Below are 12,101 nucleotides of genomic sequence, written 5' to 3'. Positions count from 1 at the left end.
TATATTAGTATATTTAAAAGTACCTTTTTTTTTTTTTTTTTTTTTTTTTTTTCTTTTTTCTTTGCAGGGTACTTCTTCAACCAGTTTCTCAGTTATCATAGAGAATATTAACTGCTTTAATACTGGAATCATTTGCAGAAAACATATTTTCATTAATGTTGGAAAATCTTCTCTAATATTTGATGATGAAACTGGGAATCCAGTAAGTGTCGGCCTTTAATACTGCTAAAAGGCAGAGTATGTCTCTCTCTGAGTATTTTTTTTCTTTCTTGTTGGCAAAAAAAAAAACAAACAAAACTGTGTCAGTTATGTAGCTGAGGTGTAAATGTTTTCACAGTGAATGCTGATCAAACCTGTATTGTTGAATGAAAATCTTAAACAAAATCTTGGCTATATTTCATGAAAATGTTAGACAATTATAATTTAGCCTCGATGTGTCTATGGAAAAATACAGATATTTTGATGTCAGTGGGTGTCTTGCTATTAATTCCATTAGAACTAAGATTTTAATTAATTCTGGAGTATAGTTGTATAGAAGGAATATTCTTATACTTCTGCAAAAAATTAAATTGCAGTTTCTGGTATATGCTCCAAAACAAAAATATCATTTTTGTTATGGCCAAACGGCAAACTCTGTCACTGTAATATTTAGTAGTTATAGTAATTTCAGTATAAGTAATACTATTGTTAGTTTACAAACCAGCTACACAGAGAAAGTGTTGTCATTGTGTGAGGTATTTTGTAATTAAAACAGACATCTTAGTCTGTGCTACAAATAATTTGGCATCTGAATGATATTGTATGCAGGTAAAAATGCTTTATGTAAGGAAGATGGCAGTCTTTGTACATATTTAGACAATCACTTATTTCAAGAGGATGCTCCGTGCACACTTATACATAATCAAAAAAGCAGCTGGCTAAGACCTTCTGAATGCAATGCTGTATACCTAAGTGAATTTTATACCTCCATGATGAACCATTAACAGTTTTATCTTAATTGTCATTACTCATACTATAAATTTGATATAAAATCAACTTTTAAAATAATAAATTCATAAAAATCCAACACTGTTCACAGGAAGAATCCAGACTGCTTTCGGTTAAACATTGATTCCTCTGTGGTCTTTTTTCAGTTTTGGGACTTCTGTCTAAGAACCATTTGTGTCATTCGCTTTACTTACATGTTCCTATCAAGTGAACATTTTGTGGATACATTATTTACATTATAAGCTATCTTGTTTTATTTTGAATAGAGCTCATCTAGTTACATGGACAAATTACAAAAAATACAGTTATGGAAAGCTGGGTTTTTCACTGTTGTTCATTTTCCTGATGAGCACATCACTGTTCTTTGGGATCAGAGAACAACAGTTCATGTACAGATGGGTCATCAGTGGCAGGTAAGTGAAAGTCAATACTCTTAATGCCATTTCTTTGAAATCTTCGTGTAAATCTTATTAAGTAAATGTATGTCGTCATTGTTCAGAAAACAGACAATATGTCATGAAGCCTGTAGGAACTCAATAGCAGTGTCAAGAAGAGAGGTATTTAACTACCTTGTCAATTAAATTAATCATTCTCATTTACAATCTCTTTCCCCCCCCATTCACTGTTTACTGTCTAACTTCTTTAACAGCAGAAATAAACCTCCCGGGGCAACACTCTCCTACATTACTCATTCCCTGCCTGACTGGAGCAGGTGCTATTTTGCTGAAATGTAATAAATAAATAAATAAAATATATAAAAAAAATAATTGCTAGCAAGCAGGTCACTTCTCTGAACAAAAGATCAGCTCTCTTCTCAAAGGCTTAGAGATACACAGTTTAAAGGGAATAATACTGATGTTGTCAAAATAAAGCAAAATAAAGTATCTTTCACAACTTTATTATCACAAACAGCTGGACTTTTTTGGGGGGAAATTAGCTGAAAAGGATTGAATCCTGACAAATTTATAATGAAACAACAGAAGACGGACATGTATGAAGCAACTTTTGAAAGCAGTTGTGATTGGTAGTGTTTTATATCTTGTAGAAAGAAATATGTTATGTTTGTTATTTGTTGTTTCAGGGTGAATTGACTGGATTATGTGGAAATTTTGATTTGAAAACAATAAATGAATTGAGGACTCCAGATAATTTTGAACTAACAAACTCACAAGAATTTGGAAACAGTTGGACAGCTGTAGAGGTACTTGGAAAAATAATGTATTTGATAGTAGATTTATATATGTTGTTTTTACATCATCCAATATATCTAGAATAAATTAAGACGTGCATTCACTGAAGTCTCAATTAGGCAGCAATGCAAAAGACAGTATATATACGGTTCTTAGAGATATCATAATCCATTAAGCATAACAAAGTAATTGCCTTTGTTTCTACACAGTAGAGTGTTTTAGAGAAAACATAAAATAAACAGTTCCACAGTTATCCAGTGTAGCTATTAGTTAAGTAACAGATCTGCAAATATAGTTTGAAATCCATTATCTATATAAATGTATGTTTTATATAAATAATGAATATTGATGTTTGAATAGTGAAGCAGTATGTTGTGAAATGCACATAAATTCTGAAGTTGTTCCTTAAAATGTCTTGCAAAATAAATTCATAGTAGCTAGCATAAAAAGACCTGATTTCTGACCATTCTAATGAAAGCTATTTAAATGATCTTTGCTATTTATTTAAACTGACTGCTCAGGTAAGTAAAGACTACAGATTCAGACTTTGTGGCAACCCTTTTTAGAGCTATATGCGTGTATCTGTTTTCCTGCTGCTGTCAGACAAATGAAACTATGTGTTTTTCATTTCTGCTGATTAGCATACCCTTTAAATTCCATATCTTATTCTCTCTTAAGTTTCTTAAACGATGCATTTTTTGTGCTTTACTATTCTTAAAATAAATAAATAAAAACAAACAACAAAAAAAAAACCGCACAAAACAAAACTATATTTTGTAAGTTCAAACGTTCTAATGAAACAAGTTTCTCCCCTTCATTTTGCTTTCTTGTTAAGTGTGTTGACAGCTCTGACATTCGAAATCCATGCAGTTTGAATCCACTTAGAGAGCCTTTTGCCAAGAAGGAATGTGGAATACTGTTAAGTGAAGCATTTGAAGCTTGCCATCCAGTGGTGAGTTGGGGTCACATGTAGAAAGATGTGCAAGTGAACATCTCACTAGAGATAACTTTACTCTTCAGCTCATGTCTTCCATAACAGAGTAATTTTTACTACTGTAGCAAAAGAGGATATGAAGAAAGCCTAACCCATACTTATTCTGATTCTAAAATGGGAGTGTTTAACTGGGCCTGTCACAAAGACTATCTGCACTTAGCTAACTTAGACAGTAAGCCATTTGTTGTACATTATATGAGCCATTTGTTGACATTATATATGCCATATAATACCACTGGCACTGTTTAGCCTTTTTTACAATGTGGTTAGTACTATTAGTCACCTTTACAATGAGTGGAGACAAGATTATACTCAATTTGTATTACCTTTTGTTTTTCATTCTAAGCACAAAAATCTACAGAATTGTAACAACTCGCTTTCGTTTGCTCAGATGCATTACATAACATGCACGTTTTTCAGGCATGTTTAAATAAATTCATAGCTTATTCTAGGCAGTCTTACAGGTGAAAAACTCATTCCTAGAAAAAAACTGCATACATCTCCTCACTCAGGCAACCACCTAAGTAAAATGAACCGTGCAACTTGTTCAGACAGTCATCAGGCTCAGGCTCAGTTCAAGAATGGGGAGAGCTGATTTCCAGGGCTAGGTGTTATATGGAGAGTGACGTATCCCAAGATGTTCTGGTGTTGAAACTGTGTGCATAGTGTAGAAACTGTAAGTGTTGGAAGGGTTCCTAGGGAGAAAGGAGATTCTTCATGAAAGACAACAAGGAATTTTGCAGGGTTGTTTTGTATAATATTATTTTGGAGGAAAAGGGAAGGCAATGTTAAAGTTGTATTAATGAAACATTGGTTTTAGTTCACTGTAAAAGGTATCAGTTGTGTTCCTTATGACTGTAAATATTTAAGTGTAAATCCATGTAGAATGTATAGCAGTTCAATAAGCAAATTAACATTGACAGATTTCTTTGAAATTTTGTCCCTTAAGACAAGACTTCAGAGTAATCTGAGGGGAAAATCACAAGCTGTCCCATAAAATTGCTTAATTACACGAAGAGAATGAACCACTCTCATGGGAAAAGTTTTCCATCTATTTTATTAGTTCTTACATTTTACATGTATCTAGCGTTATTAACACTCCTGGGATATATTTATTTGTGGTCAGTTTAGAAAGAGTTTCTCTTATTTAATAAGCTTCTATATAGTTTATTATGGTTTAAAGGCATGCAAAATGAGCTCATATTAACATCTCAGCCTGCATGTTTGTAGTGGGTCATTGATTTAATTATTACTGAGTACTGTACAAGATTTTATGATATGTTCTAATACACTGTTTTTCTTGTATTTCAAGAAGATGTGTAAGTTCAAATCTTTAATAGAAGTCTTATATGTTAAATTTTGAAGGAATTGTGGCTTTGTGCTGATTGTTGCCAGTGTCTGTATGAATAGTTTTAATTAGTAATATTTGTATTTCCAGATTGATGTCACCTGGTTTTACTCAAACTGCTTGACAGATACATGTGGTTGTAACCAAGGAGGTGACTGTGAGTGTTTCTGTACAAGTGTGTCAGCATATGCCCATCAGTGCTGCCAGCATGGAGTTTCTGTAGACTGGAGATCCCCTAGAGTGTGTCGTAAGTTTACTTAACAAGCATGGCCAGTGGCTGCCACTGTATTCATGAGACTCCTTATGGAAAAATCAAACACACTGAGTTCCCTGAAACCAGGAAGGAAACTCTTAAGACAAATTAGCGGAGCTACAGCATGAGTGGCTGTGGGGTGGAAAGATGAGTGTGTGCCTCTCACTAATCTCCATGCTCATTTTTGTGTAGCTGGATCACATATTCCTTTCCATATTGGTGAGTGATGCCCTTCTAGTTTTTCTTCCTTGTCCCATGATGTGAAAGGAGAGGTCATGGTAAATGGATATTAGGATATGGCATGAAGGACATCCCTCAAACTGAACTTCTGTTAAAAAGAAAAATTAACAGAGTCCAGGAAACATAGCTGTGCCTTAGTGCTCCCTCCAGTACAAATGTAGAAGATAAGTCTTCTGAAAGAAAAATAAAGGATTTTAAGCAGAATTTTGTAATTATCTTGCTATTCCCATTCAGCAGTGCTGAGAGGTTGTAAATAAAATAAAATAAAATAAAATAAAATAAAAATCTGAGACATTTTTCTATGGCACCTGGTGCAAATGTCTAACACAAGACAGTCATTTCCGCAAAGATGTAGTGGAAGAGGGCAAAAAAAAGAAAGGATTGAAGGAAACAAACAACCACATCTTTACAGCTTTTCAGTGGCACAGGGAGAACATGCAGCTTTCTCAGAGTCACAGGAAATTTGTTGTAGAGCAAGAGGATTGTTCATAATTTTTGATAGAAACGATGCATGCGTGTTTCAAAATGAGCATGGAAAGACAGCAAAGTTTAGCCTTAGCCACTAGAGGTCGCAAAAAGCCAACTATAGATACATAAGCTTAGGATTTCTGCTAGAAAGTAATGTTTTATTTAAATCAGTGTAGTGAAATAAATATTAAGCAATAATAAATATTTGAACAAATGCTTATGTGTGATATAGCTCAGCCAAATAGTTGATTTACAACTCAATCAATAAAGGATAATGGAAAACCTGTTTATCTGCAGAATGTGTGCAATTGTTCTTTCTTTTCTTTCTATTTTTTAGCTTATGATTGTGAATATTTCAACAAAGGTAAGTCCTAAAGGAGCTGATAATAAGAATATAGAATCTGTGGTTTGTTTATATTACTCGTAGTATTTTGTTTAAAAATACTGTGTTGATGAAAACAGTTGCAAATGATATATTATTAAAGTAACGAATAATCTGTTTTACCCGTTTTTTTAATTTATTTTGCTTTTCCAAAGGCTTTTAATGATCCTCTTAATGTAGGCCCATGTCTGTGTATCTCAGTTGCTATATGTTTATGGGTAACAATGAAGTAATTAATAGAATATTCAGCCCCATAGTACTAGTGGCACTCCTTGCTTAAGGAGTAATGCAGTCAAAAACTTGATACCTGTTGTTTCTGTTAAACCAATGGTCATCCCATGTGCAGCCACCAGAGAGAGCTAGTAATTAATATAATTCAACTTTCTGTGACTAAATGTTGAACTATCTGTTTTGCTATGCCTGACTTAGCTTTAAATTCCTGAGCAACAAGTATTGCTGGTGTATTATGATGGATCTCAGAGAAAGGTGTAAAACTGATACAAAGTTCTTGAGTGGTTAATTGGTACTGGATACAGTTTGTGCTTCTGTATTACTGTGGTAGCACTGGAATCTCTTTGAAGACTATTTTAAAGTTATATTGAGGGTGTCTGCATTGTTAGACATGGCATAGATGTAAGCACTGAAAGCCAGCCTGATATAAGGAACGATCAGGACTGAGGCTATTTATTCTATAACTCTTTTTATCATGCTCACATAGAAGCATGTCTATCAGGATATTCTGGTCTTCTATTAGACTCCATATTGCAGCAGCTTACCCCAAATAAGATCTTGGAGAAGAACTGAGTCTAAGTTAGGAGGGACTTGTGCGACATATCAGCCCCAAGCTATCTGGCCAAGAAGCTACCATTTCTGATACATATACTGGTTGAAAAGATTTTGAGTAGGTTCAAGTTGATAATTCAGTGGAATTTTAGCTAAATCACTATTTAAGCTGTTAAATTAATTTAAATAAAGTTCAGTTGAATAGGAGATGGTTTCAGTTTTAAATTTCTGTTATGTTTTGTTTTATAAATGAAATACAGCCTGAGATGAGGTAATCTTGCAGTTGTAACAGATGGAAATGGCAGTGCCTCTAACATCTGTGGCAGTAGCGTGTGTTAGTAGTGAAGTTGGATGGTAACATAAACTTCTGAAGTGTGGTATCAGTTTTATTTTTTGCTGATTTCTCACTGACAAATTACTTGGAATACGGGAGGGTTGTACATTGGAAAAGTTTGCAATAAACATGCTTAATATATATTTATTTAATCTCATCTTCCCACTGCTTGCTAATCCAGCTCATAAGTACTCAACATAGGATGTTCCAGAGCTGCCAGTGGAAAAAAAAAATAAATCCTTGTGCTAAAAAATTTCCTTTTCTACCTCAAATACAGTAGCATTGCCAAAAATTACTTAGTTTTGGAGACAGGAAGGTTAAAAAACTCTTTTAGACAGAGGTTTTTTGTATGTAACTTTTTGTAACATTTTTTCATGAATCTAGAAGCAGGAGCTTTTGTCTTTGGTAAGGGGAAATTCTCATTTGATAGATTTTTCTCAAGTTTGAATGGATTAGAGATCTAAAACTTAAATGTATATTAACATATTCAGAATAATATATGTTTTAAATATTTTTAAAAATATTTTTTCAGCTCCCTGCACTAAAGGTAACCAGATATCACTGTACACGTTTATCTGTGCATGGGCCACATGTTCATACCACATGCAGCTTCCCTAGCATTTTAAAACTCTTAATATCCTTTAAGATTAGTGAGAGACAGAATACAAGAACAAGCTTCAAAATTCAGTTCGTAGTTTTAACCTGTTTGAACAGATTTTGAGGATCAATGGTATTAACTGCAACTATCAGCTGAGAAGTTCTGGGAGACTTCTAACTTAGATGGATGCTTGCCATCTCCTGGTTTGTGGGTAAAACAGTAGTGCAATAAATTGCTCAAGTGTGGTCTAAAATGCCTGTTTTTAACAGAGGAGTTTAAAAAAATAATTTCAAAATACTGTGAACTTGGAACTAACTGAAGGAGTGTGGCATTGTGAGATTTGTGAAATGACAACCTCACATGCTTCTATCTTTTTTACCTATAGGTAAAATTTGCCCTTTCCTTTACTTGCAATGCTGATTTCTTCCTGTCATGCTTCCCAGTGTTATCATAGAATCACAGAATGGCTCGGCTTGGAAGGGACCTTAAAGATCATCCAGTTCCATCTCCCCACCAAAGGCAGGGATGCCACCCTGCAGGTTGCCCAGAACCTCATCCAATCTGACCTTGAACATCTTCAGGGAATGGGCATCTGCAGCTTCTCTGGGCAGCCATTTTCCAGTGTATTATCACCCTTTGAGTGAAGAGTTTCCTCCTAACCTCTAATCTAAATCTTCCCTCTTTTAGTTTAAAACCGTTCTCCCTTGTCCTGTCATTATCTGATTGAGTAAAAAGTTGCTCACCATCTTTTTTATAAGCCACCTTTAAGTACTAAAAAACTGCAATAAAGTCACCCCGGAGCCTTCTCGTCTTTAGGCTGAACAGCCCCAATTCTCTCAGCCTTTCTTCATAGGAGAGGTGCTCCAGCCACCATTTTAGTGGCTCTCCTCTGGGCCCGTTTCAAGAGCTCCACATTCTTCCTGTGCTGGGGCCTCCAGACCTGGACACACCACTCCAAGTGGAGTCTCACAAGAGCAGAGTGGAGGGGACAAACGCTTCCCTTGAGCTGCTGGCCACTCCTCTTTTGATGCAGCCCAGGCTGCAGTTGGCCTTCTGGGCTGCAAGCGCGCACTGCTGACTCATGTCAAGCTTTTTGTTCAAGAAGTTCTTTGATATTTGACAGCAATAAACTATTTCCTGCAAAATGCCTCACACTGTGGACACTAATAAAATTGGTTTTAAATAATAGTAAGAATTGATAGAGACGTACAAGTAAAAAATTTACATCACAGGATGGTCTGTAGAACACTATTTACTTCTAAATCAATTAACTGATGACTCAGTTAACTTAGAAAAGTGGATGAGAAGGAGAAAAAGGAGAAGCTAATGGTGAGTCTTGAGAAGTCTTGAATCTTCAGGTCTCAAGTTTTGAGTCTCGAAGTCTTGAGTCTTCAGGTCTTGAGTCTTCAGCTCTTCAGTACTGTGTCTAGGTAATTTGGATAGTTTTGAGAACAGGTATTTTCTAAAAGAGTGTAACTTTGTTTTGGTTGTCATTACAGTTTAGTATATAGCACCTAGAGTTTTCAGAGCAGAGAGATGTATTTCTCTTCGTGTGCTGTATTGTTATGTAGAACTCAAGCATGTGTGACATTGGGCATGAAAGGTAATTCTGGCTTTTTTTTTTTTTTTCTCCGCAGCTCTGGGAAAGGGCCCATACAAACTGGTCAGCTACTTGGATGGGAAATTTGTACTGGCAGTGAAACTGGTGGATGGTTTTGTTTTCCCTGTGAGACAAGAAGATGGACACGCAGTGAGCTTTATGCTTACTTCAGGACTTTATAAACCCAAATCACATGGTAAAGTCCCTGTAATGTAGAGGCTTAAGTAAGGCAGAGCACATTCTCTCCTTGAATACTAGCCTATGTCTAACTACAGACCTGGGTAAAAAAATCTTTTCTCTTCATGTCAGCTGATTCTGCACCTTAATGTTGTCTGCCAAAGTTTTGATTTAGCTGGTTTAATTACGTGATGTTAGCTTTAGAAACAGATACTTTTAGTTGAAAAACTAACAATTCTTCTCTAACCCCAACCTTCAGAAGCCCCCAAACCAGTATTGTAGCCCAGTGCTTCAGATATGTGTTGCTCCTTCCACCTTTCCTCAGGCAGAACTGGGACATGGAAAAGAATGGGAAAGAGATGATATAAGAAAAGTATTCTCTAATTCACTCAGTCTGCCACCATCACTTATTGTCTTGTACAGAGATGACCATTGGCTCCAACTTGAGATGAAGTTGTGTGCTGTGAATGTGTCTTCCTGTCCTGAATTAAGTTTCCCAGTGAAGGAATCTGTTGTTAATTCAGCAGATGAAATAAGTCTTGCACACCTTTAGACAGGTTGAGAAGACTTACAAGAATATATTCAGCACTTTGTGACATTGATTAAATGCTATAGTTGTCTGCATACCCAATTTTACTGCTCACAGAGCACTGAAGCCTCAATATAATTTTAGTGCTTATAGTCTACTGATCATGTCTTTGGACAGCCTGAAGGTGGCTGTCTTTGTGTAATCAAAAACAAGGGGTAAGGGTCAGTTGAAAAACTGAGAAGCATTTAACTGTTGTCTATAGAACTGACACAAGAGCTCATGTAACAGAATATCCAGGGCCAGATTGCTTTTATTAATCATAGCTTTGAGACTTGTACATTGCATTCATTTTGGGTTTGGAAAGGGAGGGTCAGTCCTACTGTTCCTGTATAAAATTGAACCTGGCAAGTGGAATTGGTGCCTTATAGTTCAATTTAAGAGAATAGTATTTCATCATTTGGCCATGGAGGAGTTTGTAAAATCAGTGCTGTATTTTTCATATCCATGTCTTCATTTATGTGTCTTTGTTGGTTCTTCACTACCTCAGAAAAATGGATATGTTTCATCAGTTTCAGATAAATCATAGACACTGAAAATTTTGGATCTTGAAATTGATTGACTGTATGGCAGGTATTCTAAATCATACCGAGTGTCTGTCATTATTGAACAAATAGCTACTTGCTACAGGCAATTATTAAAAAGATACAAGTGCAAATAAGTTTTTCAAATAAGTCAAATTTTTTATGCTCAAAAACCAAGCTGATCTTCCATACGTGTTATAAAAAACAAAAGCCAACCAAACAAAAAAAACCACTGGATCTGTTTAATAGAGATCATTTGTTTTCTGTGCTTTTTTTTTTTTTTTTTTTTTTTCTCCCCAAGAAATGCTATCCAGGTCTGGAGGGTTAGTTGATTTTACAGTAGTTTAATGGCTTTTTTCAACAGAATAGAAGAGTTTACAGCAGAACAGAATGAAGTAATTTTGTAAGAAACAGATGCCTGTAACAGGCTCAAAATCTGCCACTCTGCAATTGATCGTACAGGGGCTCGCTTGAAATCAGCAGTACTGTTTTAAGGGTAAGGTATCATGTGGATACATTTGCCAGAAAACAGGCTTTGCTGTAAACCTTCTTGGGGGAAGGGCTGGAGAGCTGACTGCTTAGAAATGAATACATAAATCTGCAAGCTGAATGCAAAATACATTTTTGTAATTTATTTTTAATGAAAAGCTGAGCTCTTGAGCTATCAATTCCTGACAGCAAGCATAACTTGCAAAGCTAATTAGGTGAAGTTTACATTTTTATTAAATAAATGGTTAGCAAAGGCTGTAAACTGAAGTTCTAATTGACTGCTGGGCTATATTCCTTTGTCCTGGTGTAGGCAAATGTCCTAATAAAAAAAAAACAAGTGTTAGTCAGAATCTAGGACTCTAAAATCCATATATAATTATATTTTCTTTAAAAGATTCAGGGCATTTTCATTGATAAGGCCATTGCCAGTTTTCATTGGCCATGCTACTGATAGCAGTGTGTTACATCAGAGTGACTTTAGTTTATTATGGCACATAAATGACTTATGTGTGTTTTTTTTTGTTTTTTTTTTTTTTTCTTTCAGATTCCAACTTGGTTTCATTTGAAACAGCTGAGAGACCTAATTATTTTCTTCAGTTGTCCTCCAACAATACCCTTGTTCTTTCTAAATGGGAAAAAAGCGAAGAGTTTCACAACAAATCGACATTTGTTATACACAAGAATACATGGCTTTCTGGTTACAGTTCCTTTGAATCATTTGCAAAACCAGGATACTTCATCCACATTTCTGCATCTTCAGTTGAGCTTCTGAAGTACCATCATTCAGAGAAATTCAGACTGTCAATCCTTTTTAAACTAGTAGGTAGGTAATTAAAGTTGTATTTTATGAACATCATTTTGTTCCCCATGGAAATATAAGCTGACTCTTAATGATATTTTCAGAGGTGACTATATTTCTTACTTCTCCCCAGCATCACTGGAAGGTGCAGATAATTTGTTTGTGACAGGCTCAAAATCTTCTTTGAGCTTTGTAGTAAGGAAGAGATTCTGTTTTCTTGTCACAAGTCATTAAATACCCACACAACTTCACTGTATTTGCCAACTGGTTTTGGAAATGCATAGACTATAGCAAAGTTTCTGTGCAATATTTGCTTTGTGGGTTGTGAGGAAATTCTCAAGGAATAGAA

At 35.3% G+C, this 12,101-nt stretch overlaps 1 protein-coding gene across 1 annotated transcript in view; it reads left to right on the top strand.

Annotated features, from left to right (window-relative positions):
* OTOG (otogelin) overlaps positions 1–12,101 on the top strand; it is a 106,747-nt gene that overhangs the window by 53,675 nt on the left and 40,971 nt on the right. The window contains exons 24-31 of the mRNA XM_032188562.1: positions 68–202; positions 1,254–1,400; positions 2,069–2,188; positions 3,013–3,129; positions 4,610–4,766; positions 5,818–5,844; positions 9,215–9,373; positions 11,498–11,776. Of these exons, the coding sequence (XP_032044453.1) occupies positions 68–202; positions 1,254–1,400; positions 2,069–2,188; positions 3,013–3,129; positions 4,610–4,766; positions 5,818–5,844; positions 9,215–9,373; positions 11,498–11,776 (1,141 nt within the window). The remainder of the gene's footprint in view (positions 1–67; positions 203–1,253; positions 1,401–2,068; positions 2,189–3,012; positions 3,130–4,609; positions 4,767–5,817; positions 5,845–9,214; positions 9,374–11,497; positions 11,777–12,101) is intronic.

This window comes from Aythya fuligula, chromosome 5 (assembly GCF_009819795.1).
Source record: "Aythya fuligula isolate bAytFul2 chromosome 5, bAytFul2.pri, whole genome shotgun sequence".
Lineage (NCBI taxonomy): Eukaryota > Metazoa > Chordata > Aves > Anseriformes > Anatidae > Aythya > Aythya fuligula.
The sequence above is the reverse complement of the archived record's forward strand: the minus strand, read 5'-3'. Positions and strand labels throughout refer to the sequence as shown.